This window comes from Chrysochloris asiatica, unplaced genomic scaffold, assembly GCF_000296735.1.
Source record: "Chrysochloris asiatica unplaced genomic scaffold, ChrAsi1.0 scaffold00194, whole genome shotgun sequence".
In the NCBI taxonomy this organism is placed as follows: domain Eukaryota; kingdom Metazoa; phylum Chordata; class Mammalia; order Afrosoricida; family Chrysochloridae; genus Chrysochloris; species Chrysochloris asiatica.
Window position 1 is genome coordinate 1780861 of NW_006408712.1, and position 17511 is coordinate 1798371.

The following is a 17511-nucleotide window of genomic DNA, read 5'->3' on the forward strand; positions in this document are numbered from 1 at the left end:
ATTACTGTATATAAATATAGGGCAGAATGAATTATTGGGAGGTAATTTTTTTATTTACCCATTTTCTGTGTTTTCACAAGCACCTATAACAACGTCACTTGTGTTGAAATATGAATCCTTTAAACCAGAGTGTTTTCATTCTCTTTGTAATTGTTTATAAAGCAGACTTATACTGTAATTTAAGTTCATAAAGAGAGCAACCAATAGAAAAAGGAGGTCCAGGTTTAAAACAAGTGATCTCCACTTTTAACATTAAAAAAAGGAAAACCTAACTTTTTTCGGTACATACTTTTTAAGTGTCTTTAAGGTTGTTTTTGTCATCAGTGACATATTGTTCTGTCAACTGTAGCACTTAAACTTAAGACATAAACACATATACATACATAATTTATGTAAAGCTACTATATATTATCGCCCATGTTTTGGGTTTGTATATTATTATTAACATTTTTTGCAATTAGTGAGAAGCTTAAACATTTTTTTTAAAGTTAAAACGTCTTACAAATAAGAATTCATTAAGAATTATGGCTTATTAAATAAAGTTCTATGATTTATGTATTTTAAGTTTTCAGTTTATTAATAGTTTTAAAATGTGGAAATACTTTAAACAGTTTCAAATTATTTGATGACTTTGGTTTCTTGCACATTTCTTGTACACAATGTTCTGAAATAAACCTGAACTCTCTTTTACATCCTATTTTGTACTTTGTCCAAAGGCCACAGCAGAAGCAAACAATTTAGCAGCCGTGGCAACTGCCAAGGATACATACAATAAAAAAATGGAAGAGGTAAGAATGAAATATTTTAAATAATGTTTCAACTAAAATCAGTATTTCTTATGAATTTATTCTTTTATTTTCCCAACTCACACTATACGCAAGGTGACTCTGCCTTATTCTCCTTCCTTAGCCTTATGTGTATTGTTAGGTGCCATCAAGTCGATTCCAACTCATAGCGACCCTGTGTACAACAGTACTACCTGGTGTTGCTCCATCCTCACAAGCATTGCTTTGCATGAGCCCACTGTTGCAGACACTGTACCAGGTCATCTCATTGAAGGGCTTCCTCTTTTTCACTGACCTTCTACTTTACCAAGCATGATCTTCTTCTGAGACTGGTCTCTCCAAGTACATGAGACAAAGTCTCACTATCCTCGCTTCTAAGTAGCTTTCATTCTGCACTTCTTTCAAGACATATTTGTTTGTTCTTCAGGCAGTCTATACATTGCTATATATTGTATTCCTAAAATATTTTTTCCAAAAAAATGTTGTATGCACAACTTTAAAGGTATTTTAAATGAATTGTTCTTATTTATAATATATCCTCCCATCACAATGCTAGGGTTTTCATTTTAGGGAGAAAAAACCCAAAACAACCTCATGGGCTAATATTTCTATACATTTCCATTTTAGCATTCCAAATTAGGATGCTGCCTTATGGTCTACACCTTACAACCAGTTGTGTAGTATGATAGAAGTTTTTTTATCACAATTTTTCCATGAAAATATTATCATATCAAAAGTAAATGTAAAATTGTTACCTCTGAGTATGAAAGGAAATATATGAAATGGTGTTTACAACACAAGCCAAGGGCATTCAGAGACTATACTCTAGATGCAGGTAGTCACTGACTTATGGTGTATTTAAGTTATGACCAACCACATTTGTGACTCTTGTTTTTTTATGTATCTTATCCGTAATATGGAGTCCTGGAGTGACACTATAGGATAAGCACTCGACCTCAAGGTCAGTTTGAACTGCAAGGTCAGCTGTTCAAACTCACCAGCTGCTCCTCAGAAACCCTATACAGGATTGCTGAGTCAGAAGTGACCCGATGGCACTTAACAACAGTGTCAGTAATACGCACTACATAGTGTTGCCACATACAATTTGCTGGTTTATCATTCTCAGATGTAATGTTTCCAACCCTCAAGAAAAATAAAGATCTGATTTATAATAATACTGATAATCAAAGACAGAGATAATGAAAACTGAAAAACAAAAGACAAATTTGACTTATGTCAGAACCAATTTACATTGGAGCAGTAACCATGTTGGAAGTAAAAAAATATACCTATAATCATATAACCAAAGTAAAAGGTATGGTTAATAAAGTTCCCTTGTAACTTTTTTTAAAAAGGAAAATGTAGAGCTAAAACATTTAATATGCTTCCACCTGATGTCTAGAAGAAACTACTCAATGGGCTATATTCAAACAAAAACCAGTGAAACAGCCCAGGAAAATATATTTCACAAGTTTACTTTGAGAGCTTATAGTTCTAAACTAAGCTTTGTTGATCAAAATCACTTCTGTGTATGTTGCTAGAGGAGTCCTGGTGTGGCACTGTAGGACAAGCACTGGCCTGCAAGCTGGTTTGAACTGCAAGGTCAATGGTTCAAATGCAACAGTCGCTCCTATATAGGGTTGCTATGAGGTGGAAATGACTCGACAGCATTTAACAACAGTGTAGCTAAAACAGTTTTCCTAGAGGAATCTGAATATAAGTCGTTTTCTTGAAGTTGGATTTATTCTGGGAATGAACTCAGTTTGCACTTTAATGTGTATTAGGCCTTTTCATCATGTTGCTGTTGTTATTAAGGATACTCAAGTTGGTTCCTTCCCACTCAGAGACTCTGTATATGGTTTCCTAGGTTTTGAGTCTGTGGGAGCAGAAAACCTCATCTTTCTGCTAGTGGGCTTGACCCGTTGATCATGTGATTTGTAGTCCAGTGCTTACCCTACAGAGATACTGTACTCGCAATTTACATTTTAGAGAGTTGGATTAAGGCATGGATGTTATTTCCCATGTCAAAAAGAGAATACAAGTTAAGAGTGACTTCATGTAAGTTAAGGAGGCTGGCTGGCACTGGACTGCTAACCACAAGATCAGCAGTTCAAACCCAGCAGCCACTTTGCAGGAGAAAGATGAGGTTTTCTGTTCCATTCTCATAAATATTTCTAGATTCAGAAACCATGTACAGAGTTGCTGTGAGTCAAAGTTGACTCGATGACAGAATTAAAAAATATATATGTAAATTAATCATCTATAAAATATCAATCCCACTTAGTCACTCCTTGTAGAGATGGAGAGTGGAAAGATGTAGGCCAACAAAACAAATCTTCAGATTTTGTTGTATAACGAAACAAATATGTAGGTTTTGTTGTACTTGAAAGCTGGGCAATGAATAACGAAGACCTGAAAAGAAGCAATGCATTTGAATTATGGTGTTGGAAAATACTGAAAGTACCACGAACTGCGAGAAGATCAAATTGTTGTTGTTATGTGCCGTGGAGTCTCTGGTAGCGTAGAGGAGAAGATCAAATAAGTGAATCTATTTTGTCTCTCTTTTTTATCCCCTTCATTCTGTAATTAAGCACACTCATGAAAGCTTGTAAGCCATCCACTTCATGCCTTTGTAGCTCCCCATTTTTGATAGTCTGTGTCTAAATTTCTAGTCCCTATCAATCGGTCGGCAGTTCAAAACTACCAGCTGTTCTGTGGGAGAAAGATGAGGCTTTCTGCTCCCGTAAAGATTTGCAGCCTCAGAAACCCTGTGCAGGGTCACTATGAGTCAGAACTGACTCCACGGTACATAACAACAACAACAACAACAACAACAACAACATCAACCCAGTACACTGAGGAAACAACGGTGTCCCTTGATATGAAGAATCCTTTCATTCCAGTTGGAATTTTGAGTCACTGCATTCATAGGCAAAAGTCTAGTTTGTTGAACTGTAGCCATCTGCATGTGTTCTCAGTATCAAATATCTTTATCTTCCTCAAACAAATCTGTTGTGGAAGTATAGCCAGAATACACCTTAGAAGTAAGGATGGCGAGATTTCATCTCTTGTGCTGTGAACATGTTGTCAGGAAGAACTGGTGTCTGGAGAAGGACATCATGCTTGGTAAAGTATAGAGGGTCAACAAGATGAATTGACACAGTGGTAGCAACTGTGGGCTCAAACTTAACAATTGTGAGAATGGTTCAGGGTGCAGTGTTTTGTTCTGTTGTGCGATAGGTCACTCTAAGTCAGAACTGACTCGACAGCGCCTAACAACAACAAAAAATTCAACTAGCTAAGTGAAGATTTTTGATACATTTGCTAATTTTTCTCTACATCACATTAAAAATACTTCTGTATCTGACACAGATTTGTGGTGGCGACAAACCATTTCTGGCTCCTAGTGACCTGCAAACCAAACATCTAGAGCTTAAAGAAGAATCTGTGAAGTTATTCCGAGGGGTGAAGAAGATGGGTGGGGAAGAATTTAGCCGACGTTACCTACAGCAGTTGGAAAGTGAAATAGATGAACTATACATCCAGTATATCAAGCACAATGATAGCAAAAATATCTTCCATGCAGCTCGTACTCCAGCCACACTGTTTGTTGTCATCTTTATCACGTATGTGATTGCTGGTGTGACTGGATTCATTGGTTTGGACATCATAGCTAGCCTATGCAATATGATAATGGGACTGACCCTTATCACGCTATGCACATGGGCATACATCCGGTACTCTGGAGAATACCGCGAGCTGGGAGCAGTAATAGACCAGGTGGCTGCAGCCTTGTGGGACCAGGTAAGAATACTTTTCATTCTCTTTAACTCAGTTGATCACACATATGAGTGCCACCTATCAGGTACTGAGTTAGATGTTGGGAATATACAGATGATCGTGACTAAAGTCCTAATCTTCAAGAATTTGTAGTCTACCAAGATGGCAAAATGCAAGTATGAGGGTAAGTCAAAAAGTATTGCTGCTGGGGTTCTAGTTCATACATGTATGAGTTTATTCTAACAAAATGTGCTTAAACATGTCTCTGTAATCAATGGTTTGCTACAGAAAAGTTTTTAATCTCATTAGGCTGCTTTCCAAAAAGAGGTCCACTCAAAACAATGGCTTCCAAAGGGATCTGTTAGACCTGTTAAATTCAAGATAGAAAGTTCAGTAGCTTATGGCGACTATTTTTATGGCAACTGGTTTTTATACCACATTCCATTAACACTTGTGTATAGACCTAGATGGAGGCTACAATAATAGATTCACATTTTGGTAGTTTTGTTTAATAAAAGTTTCTATGATTTTGTGGCAGTACTTTTTGTTCTGTCCTCATGTATGTTATGTTCCACACAACTGTTTTCCAGTTAACATTTTAATATTTTTTTTAAAATATATGGTTTAAGTAGTGTTTTTACTTTTTCTTATCCTAAAAGTACTAAAGCTGCTCAAATAAATGAGAAGACAGTTAAGATGCATTTTCATTTAGCTGATTATGTTAGCAGTACTTCATATGGTCAACCTATCTACTTGACTAAAATTGGCTTTGTTAGGGTATATGAAATACTATCATAGGTCATTCTTTTAGTATAAACTCATAAAATTGTTAGATTACTTCAGTTTATTTCTATCAAAGCAAGACTTTTGAATGAACCAATGGTCCACCTCATGGGTGGCTCAGGTGTCCCTTTTGGTTTAATTAGCCATATTAAGGAGCCAAGAATGTCATGTTTCATTTCCCAGTAACATGGAGGGGAGATAGATATAGACATACATATAACAGTGACCAACTCATTGTGTCATTATGGAAGTATCTTCAGGTATCTCATGAAAACTTAGGGGAATTTAAAGGAGCTAAATTGAAATCCTGAATACAATTACGGAGGTAAGACTTGTGAAATTTTATGGTCTGCAGGTAGCAAATAATAGCTGTAATTCCTCACATGAAGTGAATACTCAAGTGGGAGCAAGCTGTGGGAGTCTACTTCCATAAAGATCTGCAGCCTTAGAGACCCTCTGGGGAAGTTGACTCTGTCCTTCAGGTTGTTATGAACTGGAATCAACTGCCTGTCAATGAGGGAGAGAAGGGCAAGCAAGTATACCATTGTGCAAAACACGAGCAGTTGGTGAATCTAGATTATTTTATATTGGTGCTTATTGTTCTTTTCATACAATTTTTCTATAGATTTGAAAGTTTCCAAAATTAAAAACACCCTCTTTTTCAAAAACAAAACGGAATATTTAAATATATTCTTTATGATACCTCCACTCCTCACCTACCAGAAATGGTTAGATTCTAAACACCAGGTTGTTATTTGAAATTGTTATTTGAAATTCTAAACACCAGGTTGTTATTTGAAGTCAGGGGCCATACCACATCTGGTACATCTCATGAATTTCATGGCCTGGAGAGGTCCCCTTGCCCACCCCTGTAGATCCCATGGGGTTTAGAGGTGCTGGTGTTAGAGTTTGGGTGCTGTCCACAGCCTTCCAGCACCTGCCTTGGCCAGGGACCCCACTCATCCTCCATTTACCCTGACCTCATGCCCTCTGTGACCCCCTTTTGCTCCCCTAGCCTGTCTCTCCCCATTGATATCCTTGGCATCTTCAGGCCTCACTCAGTCTTCCGCCTGTCCACAACTTTACATTGTCCTGCTAGAGCCCCGCACCCACCATGGCCAGACCCAGACACCATAGATGAACTGGAGAAGGCATCCTGTGACCAGTGGGTTGTTGTCCTTGGGTGGCACAGTCATCGCCAGGGCTTCTGGTATATAATTTGGGGTAGTCCACAGAAGATAACCCTGTGTTTGGCCATGACCCAAATGGTGGCTGGATATGAGAGGCCCTGCCTGAGAAGTTTTCAAAGTTTTACAGAATGTTGGGTAATGAGATAATGGGTGAGAAGTAGGTGTCGAATTATAAATATCATACATAATAGATATATTTACCTTGTGCCTTTGAAGAGCCTAGTTGGTGGCACTATGGGAAAATAGTGAAATAGAAACTCAAAGTTCTGAATTATTGTCTTAAATAGCTCTCAAGAGGTGGAGGTGGAGCTATTTGAGGTAAATCCCCAAATTCTCCTTGAATAAGCTGCTGCAACTATGACAAATATAGAATTAGGTACCTCAGGAAACTCAAAAAATTTGTAATCTAATCTGAAAAATTTGTAGAAAGATTTTTGTTAAATACCCACAAAACAATGTTGTACACAAAGTTTGCATATTGTAATGCTATTAACGAAGCAAGATATCTACATTCTCTTTCTCCTTTTTAAACTGCCTTTGCCACAGGGAAGTACAAATGAGGTAAGTTTATTATTATTATTATTAAGAGTTCTGTATTTGTAAATTTTATATTATTTTACAAATTAAGTAGCTGTTAAGTGATGTCTTAATGTAGATTAGAAAACCTTTAGTGACCATTATTTCTATATTCTTCCAAAAATGTAATTGTGAATTTTTAACATTTAAAGAATATTTTATTCCTTATACCATATATGATTTTATCTCCACATGAAACACAAGAATTAATGTCCTGCTTTCTTGAATATGTAGAAAATTTCAAAAATCCAATGTTCTGGCTTCGTGCCTAGTGTTTTTCTACTGAGTTAAGCAAGTACAGTTATGAACCTTGAGGCAACTTGACTACTGGGTACATTTAAGTGATGCAATCAACTTTTGAGAGAGCTGTCGCGGTTCAGTGGCAGAGCCTTCACCTTTCATGAGAGACCTTGTTTCAATTCCCAGTCAGTCTTCCAGTTGTTACTCACCTGTCAGTGGAGGCTGTGTGCTGCTATGATGCTGGATAGATTTCAGCAGAACTTCCAGACTAAGAAGAAAGGCTTGGCAATCTACTTCCAAAATTCAGACAGTGAAAACCCTGTGGATCAGAATGGTCTGATCCTGTTGTGCATGGGGCCACTGAATCAGGGGTGACTCAACAACAGCTAACGACATAAGCTTTGGAAGTTGTTTTTAGTGACAGGTGACTGAGTTACCTAGTTACCACTTTAAGCAGGATCTAGGCAGTATGCATTTATGGCATACCTCAGACCTGGCCTGTGAATCAGTGCTCATTTCTCCTACTACATATATACAGAACAGTGCATCTGAGGAAAGAATGTGAGCCTAAGTGAAGAAATCACTTTTATATTAAAAAGGAGGATCTTGTGGAGTCATTATCTCCAAGAAGCAAAGCTGATGTAGAACAACTACAGAGACAGCACATAATTCTTGCCTCAGTTTCTAATCTCCCATGTTACTGGATCATGTCCTCTACTTAAATACCTGTGAGCATTTAACATTTATAAGTCAATAAAGAGTTACTTAATGTAAAATTCAGATATGTTAGACTATATAAATCAAACCTTGAGGACAAAATCTAAACTTTAAACAGGTATTAAGCTGACTACAGTAGATCTAGGACAGTGTCCTACTACACGTCTGTCACCGGTTTGTTGTACTGTGATGGTTTGCATGTTGCTGTGAGACTGGAAGCTATGTTCCTGGTTTTCCAAATACCAGCATGGTCACCCATAGTGATAAGGCTTCAGCAGAGCTTCCAGACTAAGACAGACTAGGAAGAAAGACCTGGAAATCTTTTTTAAAAGAATTGGCCAGTGATAACCTTATAAATAGTAGCAGAACACTGTCTGATACAATGCTGGAAGTCCCTTTGAAGGCACTCAAAATATGGTTGGAGAAGAGTTGTCTCCTCCAAGTACATGTGATCTTATTAATGTTGTGGACAGAGTAAAATCATTGTGGACTTTCATTTGCTGATGAGGAAATAAAAAGAAACAGCTACAAACATCTGTTAATCATTGGAATGTGAGATATATGAAGTATAAATTTAGAAAAACTGGGAATTGGCAAAAATGGAAAGGCATGCATAAAGATTGATATTCTAGGTATTAGTGATCTGAAATGGACTGGTATCACCATTTTGATCAGACAATGTGAAATGGCAAATTGAAGAGGAAGGGCACTGCATTCATCACCAAAGATAACATTTTGAAATCTGTCCTGAAGTACAATGCTGTCAGTGATAGGATAAGATCCATGCTCACATAAGGAAGAGCAGATAACATGACTTAGTCAAATTTACATACCAGTCATTAAAACCAAAGATGTATAAACTGAAGATGTTTACAAACTTCTGCAGACTGAAACTGATCAAACATGCAGTCAAAATGCATTGATAATTACTGCTGATTGGAACACAATAGTTGGAAACAGATCAGCAGTTAAAAAATATATCTTTAGTGATCAAAACAATGCCAGAGACCACATGATGGAACTTTGTAAGACCAATGACTTATTTATTGCAAATAACCTTTTTTTCAGCAACATAAATGAAAGGAATCAAATCTCCTACCTCTGTGGAGAAAGACTATAGAAAAGGTAAAATATCATCAGTCAGAACATGGCCAGGGAAAGACTGTTTGTTAGTTGTTAAGTGCTGTTGGGTGTATTCTGACTCATAGAGACCCTGTATAGGATTTCCAAGGAGCAGCTGGTGAGTTTGAACCGCTAGCCTTGTGGTTCAAACCCAGTTTTCAGACTCACAAGTTCCCAGTGCCACATGCTAACATGCAAGTTGAAGTAGAAGATGAAGCTAAAGAAAATGAAAACAAGTCCACAAAACTCAAAATACACTATATATCCCACCTGAATTTAGAGACCTTCTTAAGAGTAGAGTTGATGCACTAATGACCAACTACCAAACTAGTGTAAGATAACATCAAGAACTTCACACATGAAAAAAGCAAAAAGTCATTAAAAAGACAGGAACAAAGACCAAATGCCAGAAGAGACTCTGAATTTTGCTCTTTGGTAGAGCAGCTAAAGCAAATGAAAGAAATGGTGAAGTAAAAGCTAAACAAAAATTGTCAAGGACGGCTCAAGGAGACAGAGTCATGTATTATAATGAAATGTGCAAAGGTCTGGAGTTAGAAAACTAAAGGGGAAGAACATGCTCAGAATTTCTCAAGCTGAAACTGAAGAAAAATTCAAGCCTTGAGTTGCAATAGTGAAGGATTCTATGGGTAAAATAATTAACGATGCAGGAAGCATCGAAAGAAAATGGAATACACAGAATACACACTCACTGTCCCAAAAAGATTTGGTTGATGTTCAGTCATTTTGGGAGATAACATATGATCAAGAGTTAGTGGTAATGAAGGAAGAATTCCAAGCTGAAAACAAGGTTCCAGGAATGAATGGAATACGTTGAGATAATTCAAGAAATGGATCTAACTGAAGCACTCACTCATCTATAACAAGAAAGTTCAAAGACAGTTACTTGGGTCATGTACTAGAAGAAATCTGTACTTGTGCCCATTCCAAAAACAGGTGATGCAACAGAATGCAGAAATTTGGAGTCCTGTTGTAGCACTGCAGAATAATACAATGGACTGAAAAGTAGGTGTGAACTCCAAGGTCAGCATTTCAAATCCACCAGCTATTTCTCAGAAATCCTATACAGGTTACTATGAGTCAGAACCAAGTCAGCTGCACTTAACAACAACAAATCATTAATCACATGCAAGTAAATTTTGCTAAAAATAATTCGAAGATGGTTGTAGCAGTCCATCAACAGAATACTGCCAGAAATTCAAGCTGGATTCATACGAGTCCATGGAATGAGGGATATCTTACTGACGTCAGAGATATTGTGGCTGAAAGCTGAGAATGCCAGGAAGATGTTTATTGGTTATTCAAAAGTATGCAAATGTGTGTATTGTAACCAATTATGAATAATATTGCAAAGATGAGTATTCTAGAACACCAGTTGTGCTCATGTAGAGCCTGTACATAGACCAGAAGGCAGTTGTTTGATCAGAACGAGCATAAACTGCATGGTTTAAAATCAGGAGCGGTGAATGTTAGGGCTGTATTCTTTCACCATACACATTCAATTCAATCAGCATGCTGAGCAAATAATCCAAGAAGCTAAACTATATGAAGAACATGGCAATCAGGATTGGAGGAAAACTCATAGTCTGGTATATGCAAATGACATAACCTTGCTTGCTAAAAGCAAAGAGGACTTGAAGCACTTACTGATAATGATCAAAGAGTCCAGTCTTTAGGTTACACCTGAATACAAAGAAAACAACTCACAACAGGAGCAATAAACATCATGATAAATGGAGAAAGACTGATGTTTGTCAAGTATTTCATTTAACTCGCATCAGTGACCATGGAAGCAGCAGTTGAGAAATCAATGTATTGCATTGGGCAAATCTGCTACCAAAGACCTCTTTAAAGTTTAAAAAGCAAGTATGTCAGTTTAAGGACTAAGGTACACCTGTCATAGTATTTTAGTCACCTCATATGCATCTGAGATTTGAACAATGAATAAGGAAACTGAAGAAATGATGCCTTTGTATTATGAAATTAGTGGAGAATATTGAATACACCATAACTTCCAGAAGAATGAACCAATTTGTCTTGGAAGAAGTACAGCTAGAATGCTGTACTTTGTCTCATGTACTTTGGGTATAATATTATCAGAAGGAACCAGTGCCTAGAGAATGGTATGCTTTGTAGAGGGTTAGCAAAAAAGAGGAAGGCCCTCAACAAGGGTCATTATCAAGATGAGCTGACACAGTGACTGCAGTAATGGGCTCAAACACAGCAAGGCTCCTGAGGACAGGATGGCACAGACTGGAGAGTGTTTTGTTGTAGTGTATGGAGGGCTGCTCTGAGTCGTAACTAGCTCTATGGTACCAAACAAGCGCTCAATACCATGTCTCACCAGGATGCACTCATAGTACAGATCAATTCTATGAAGCTGTCTATTATTTAAAGGATATTGAGCCTTTAAAAGCATTCAAAGACAACTTTTATGTGAGACATCAGGTGAGAGGAGAAATAAAAACATGGAAGTGTTTCTGGATGCTTGTATACAGCAATATATATGATGTAAAAATCCCTAATTTAAACACTGCTAAAGGGATGCATAGAAGAATCATAAAGGTAATTTTAATGAAGGAAGCATTTCTATGGTAATGTTTTGGAATTAAGATTTTATATGAACTAACAGCAAAGAAGCATGTTTTAAGTGAGGTATCACAGGACAGTGGGGTAAATGGCAGTATACTTGTTTAGCTACTTGAATGTATCAGAAAATGATGGAGAGTAACTGTGGTCCCACTCTGGAGAACCTATTGTAAGCCCTGAACAAGTGGACTAACTATGTATAATACAGTAGCTATTGACAATCAGAAGTTATAAGCTTATAATTCCTCTAAAATTGAGAGTATTCACAGTAGGAGTTCTCAACACTCTCCTGGGGCATACAGGTTGGAAAGCTCTTTTCTAAATATGCAGGGAAAAAAGAAAACCATCTGAGAATAAAACATGCACCATTAAGATCAATTTGCAAAAATGGTAGCACATACATTATAAAGTTGAATTAAGAAATTAGCTGTTAATTTAGATTATGTAGATTTTAAATGAGATTTCAAATTTAGCATGCTACGTTTTAAACAGTACCATATACTACAATTACTTTTAAAATGGAAAACATGCATTTATGTGTTTAACAAAATGTATCATAATCTTGATTCTTTTACTTCTAGGCTTTATACAAGCTTTACAGTGCAGCAGCAACTCACAGACATCTATACCAACATGCATTTCCGGCACCAAAGTCAGAATCTACTGAAGAATCAGAAAAAAAGAAGATATAATCCAAACTTTAAAAAGTACAGGTGCATGACCAGTTGTCAGTTAAACAATAAGTTTTGTATCTCCATGCAACCATTCAGAATACTTCCATAAGAACACAGTAAAGTATCAAGCACCTCTGAAGACAACAGAATGGTTTAGTTGACGTTTAAGTGTTTAATAAGCAGATGTATGTATGCATGGTTATATTATTTTGCTAAGAGGTACAGTTTCCTGATTTTGTCTTCAAATACGCTATTATAATTTAAAGTATTTGTCTATTTATGATAACAGTACATGTGTTCTGCTTGAATTCACTAATTACTACTACTGGGTTATAACTGAACCATGTAGTAATATTGCTCCACGTTTGGATATGCTCATTTAATTTCTACAGAAGAATTTTTAAATTATTTTAGTCATTTGTTAATGCACACATCAAAACCCAGCAGGGTTGATTCAGTCTGTCTCATCTTACATATACCATCAGCTCTTAGTTATTTTTAAAATACATTTTTTAAAGTGTTTCATTGATTTGTCAAAAATTATATATTGCTTCTTTTACATTATGATTTAATAAAGATTATAACTTCTTGATAAAAAATGCACAAAAATCACTTTGTATATGTATTTAAGTTTCACTGCATTGTATATTTTTTCATTTGATACATAAAAAATGTATTCTTCATAGGTTTATTCTTTTAACATGTGAATTGTTATTAAAGTTTACTTTGAATCCTAAAAACAAATGCTTACTGATTTGGAAATGTTTGGGAGGTGCTGATATAGAATGATAAAGGTTTTTGTCTTTCTTTTTAATATCAGAATGTATTTTTTTAAATGCTGACAGCACAAGTTTAAATTTCCATTTAAGGAACATATGTCAATCCCGTTAAGTACCTACCAGTTTTGTTAAACCAGTGATTCTATATTGTATCTGTAATGAACTGTTAGGAGAAGTACTGGGCTACGAACCACAAGGTCACTGTTTTGAGTCTACCAGCTGATCTGAGGCTTTCTGCTCCCACAAAGAATAAAAAGCCTCAGAACCCTATACAGGGTCACTATGAATCGGAAGTGACTCGACGGCACATAACAACAATGAAATGATTAGACCTTTTAGAGGGGAAAAAAAAAAGTAATGGAAAAAGAAGTAATAAAATGTTTTATTTAGGAGGTCCAAAACAGTAATTTCTAACTTTCTTAGAAATGGCTATGTCTTAATTAAATGGTAATATAAACTAAGGAATAATATAGAAAATAGTTAAGATAGAATGTTTAGAAGTTTATTCATAAGTTATACATGCTTATAGGAATGCTGTTGGCTCTGTAGGATAAGCACTGAATTGCTACCCACAGGTCAGCAAGAAGAAAGAAGAGGCTTTCTGGTTCCGTAAATATTTATAGCCTCGGAAAAACCCTGTGACTCACTGAGTTACTAAGAGTCAGAACCGACTAGATGGTACCTAAAAACAACAAAAACCAATAAGCTTGTATCTTAGAAAAGGTTGGTCACAAGCCCACAAAGTATCTTTTCCCACTGATAAAATTCCTCTAAATTTTTTTTCTTTATTTTTAATATCCCTCCCTGTCATTATATTGCTTCCTTTGCCTAGGGGCCTTCTACACAGAAAAATCAAACTTCTGCACCACTGTATGTAAAGCACAGACTCAAACACCACACAGTTAGCTTCCACAAAAATATATTTAATACACTTGTTATATAAAAATCAAACATTTGACAGTTTCAACATTTTATCAATAATACAAACTCACAGATATGTAAATGGGAGTGCTTTGTATTTCTGAGCATTACCTAATCTAAAAATATATTTACATCACCTGTAAATAAAACTGAAAAGCTACTCTGACTAATGTTAAAATTCACTGAATCCTAGAGATTAATTACACTACAAATGGTATAAATTTGTCTGCAATCAAATGTACTGCACTAATTAGGAACAACATCTGGACAACTATTAAACCAAAAGGGGAAAAAAAATTAGGAGGGAAATAATGTGGTTTTAAAGTTGTATGACAAACTCTTTGAAGATAGAAAAGTAATGTAAAATCAGTTTCATGAATAAGATTTCTTATTGAATCCCTGATTGTCAGTTTTGGCAGCTTAACTCCGTCTGTCAGAATGGCAGTGTGCTATGCTGTCGGCATCCCTCCACTGACTGTCTCGTCAGTGCCAAGCTAAATGCATTAAGAGCCCGTGCTGAAAGTTAGATAGCAACTTTGAGCCCCTTACACACCTTTCCCACATGGGCTTGAGGCTTATGTTCTAAATTTAGTCCTGAAACATCATAGGCCTGTCACCCTTTCATACCAAAATACATGTTCTCAACATACTTTAAAATGCTTCTTTACTTTTTTTTATGGGGTTGGGGCAAAGGGTAGGGGTACCCATACATTAAATACAGAACATGTTCACAGTAAGGTCCCCAATCCTACTTTGTTTTCAACTGCACTGTGGTAATATTTGAACCATCCCATTGTAATACTCAACACTAAAGTAGAAAACATCTGACTTTACATACTGCATAGATTCTCTCTCTTAAAAAGAAAGGTACTGCTCATGTAAGAGATAACCAACTAACCATTTCCTACTTATTACCTGCTTACATTGACAATTTTGCTGCATTTGTCTCCATAAAACGTATTCAAAGCAGTTTCCTAATATACAGCATTTGAAAGTGTTTGTTGGCTCTTAGAATGACTTGTTTGTTCATTAAAATAATACTTTTAATAACAAAATATATGTAAAATTAAAACTTTGTAATTTCCAAAAAGTAAGCTGCCTTTCTTAAACAGAGTTCTTGTTGCAGTTTTTTTTTTTTACTTTCTGTGAAAATATTTTAAAGCCATTATAAAACTTAAGTTTTTATTTGAAAAAAAAAAATTAACTTAAAATTTCTTGTCTCGTTGCTGGACATACCACTGTTTTCTCTGCTTGCGGTTTTCTAGCTCTGTAAGAAGAGCCTGTCTGTAAGCTTCATACATTTTAACAATCTGTTCCAGTTCTTTCATGAAGAGCAACTTTAGCATTCCCTGGTATGTGTCCAGATCAGCCAGCTGGAACAGTTCCCACTTCAGAATGTGGTCGTATCTGTTTTAAAACACAGCCATAGAGATGCTCAAAACCCATACAATGGTCTGTTTTTATAAATATCAACTGTACTGTAATAACACTACAAACTCTACTTTAAAATAACTGAATTACTAACTCATTTAAACAGAGTAAGAAGAGAAGCTGCTAACATTTACTTCAATTTAAGCTAAAAATTTACCCATTTTTATATGAAGTATCAGTTACAACATTAACACTAGTCAAATATCAAAACAGGTTTCAAAACATAGCAGTTACGTAATTTTCAAGAAAATGTTCTATGCTAGTCAGTAGTTAACCCAAAGTTAATTGTCAGGAATTAAGACGACTTTAGAATACAAAGTGCTTTCAAGTAGTAATGTGAAAAAATAGGCAGTCATCTGCACTGGGAGAGTTTTTTTGTTTTTTTAAAGCTTTCATTGTGAATTGAGTGATAGTTTACATTGGAGAACCTCAGTTTTGCTCTCATCCTATCGTATTTCATTTTATTACAGTGATTACAATCCCCTCCTTGCATCATCATTCAACAGTATTTGCTTTTATTCTCTCCAGAGTTGTTTTTTTTTTTTTAATGTACACAAAAACACTCAGGAATATATAATAATTTAAACAACCCAAGGGCACATTCTACAAGCCTGCCTAATGGCCAACTGGTAGAGCTTTTTAAGTTAAAATGCTGTTCATTGCAGCAAACAAGGAACCAAACAGAATAGGGCCAAGTCTTCCTAAAGTTGAATACATAGTCATTTAAAAAAAAAAAAGAAAGAAAAACTCAAACAAGAAAGGAAAGAATACGGTCTTTTTAAATCTGAGGATAGGATAACCAGGATTGTAGAAGACATTACAATGTGGAAAGGATCCACACAAGATTATGTATGCATATATCCCAGGTTTTTAGTTCTTCAGTAATAAGTGGATTACATGCTGAGATACAAGTGGGCAATCAACTATTAAATCAGTAATTTAAACTATGAATTCATAGAAATCTGAGGGTAAACATTAATCCCATTTTCTCATTTTACAAATGAAAACACTAAAACTTAAAAAACAAAGCATTCAGTGACTAAAGTTCCGAAAGCCATAGAATTATGGACCAAGATGCTTTAGAGTCCTGATTTTGAATGTTAATACTGATTAACATAAGACTATACAAAGATCTTGAGCTATACATATAGCAAAACAGACACCTATGTGTTACTGAAGTTATACTTAAGTCATATTGCTGAGTAGACAAAATAGGAAGCTTTAGCTGTAAATTCCAGCAGATTTCTTTTTAATAATTATAATATTTCCTACCCAATGTTCTTTTGCTATTTAGTATTTCATTTAGCATCTTATTCCAAAAGGATCATCTATCTAATAAAAAAATAACCAAAAAAGGGAAACAGAAAACATATATGAACAGCTAATAAGAGCCTCATACTACATATGTACCAGGACCACCAGCAGAACACAATATGAAACACCGTAAGAAAAAACTATTCCCTTGGACTATCTAATGACTTGGAGTCCTGGTATGGCACTGTGGGAGAATGCATTGGACCACAAGGTTGGTTTCTGCAAGGTCGGCACTTCAAATTCACCAGCCACTCCTCGGAAACCCTATACAGAGTCGCTATGAGTCAGATCCAACTAGACAACACTCAACAGCAATGTCTAATGGTTTAATGAGCACTGAAAATTCATTAATAGCTATGCTTGGTAAACAGTTTTTTCTTCTTTTTAGTGGGAGACTCCCAACCATTTGCCAACATAAAATCAAAGGGTCATATAAGAAATACTCAATGAGCACCTCTGAAGTAACAGCTGTATGGTGTTTCCCAAAAGCGTGTCATATAACTGTTTTTGTACCTAGTTATGTTCAGCCCCTTAAGTTCCCTTCACTAAAAGGACAATCTCCACATCCTTTCCTTTAAAAAAAAAAAAAAAA

At 35.9% G+C, this 17511-nt stretch overlaps 2 protein-coding genes across 3 annotated transcripts in view; one reads left to right on the forward strand and one right to left on the reverse strand.

The window, feature by feature from the left end:
* Nucleotides 1-13231, forward strand: part of ATL1 (atlastin GTPase 1) — an 82696-nt gene extending 69465 nt beyond the window's left edge. Inside the window, exons 11-14 of one of the 2 annotated variants that reach the window (XM_006872338.1) lie at nucleotides 717-788; nucleotides 4158-4589; nucleotides 7085-7099; nucleotides 12382-13231. In XM_006872338.1, the coding sequence (XP_006872400.1) occupies nucleotides 717-788; nucleotides 4158-4589; nucleotides 7085-7099; nucleotides 12382-12492 (630 nt within the window). In that variant the 3' untranslated portion in view covers nucleotides 12493-13231. The remainder of the gene's footprint in view (nucleotides 1-716; nucleotides 789-4157; nucleotides 4590-7084; nucleotides 7100-12381) is intronic. The other variant, XM_006872339.1, reaches the window with a different exon arrangement.
* Nucleotides 13232-15379: 2148 nt separating this feature from the next.
* Nucleotides 15380-17511, reverse strand: part of SAV1 (salvador homolog 1 (Drosophila)) — a 44264-nt gene continuing 42132 nt past the window's right edge. Inside the window, exon 5 of the mRNA XM_006872340.1 lies at nucleotides 15380-15581. Within this exon, the coding sequence (XP_006872402.1) occupies nucleotides 15380-15581 (202 nt within the window). The remainder of the gene's footprint in view (nucleotides 15582-17511) is intronic.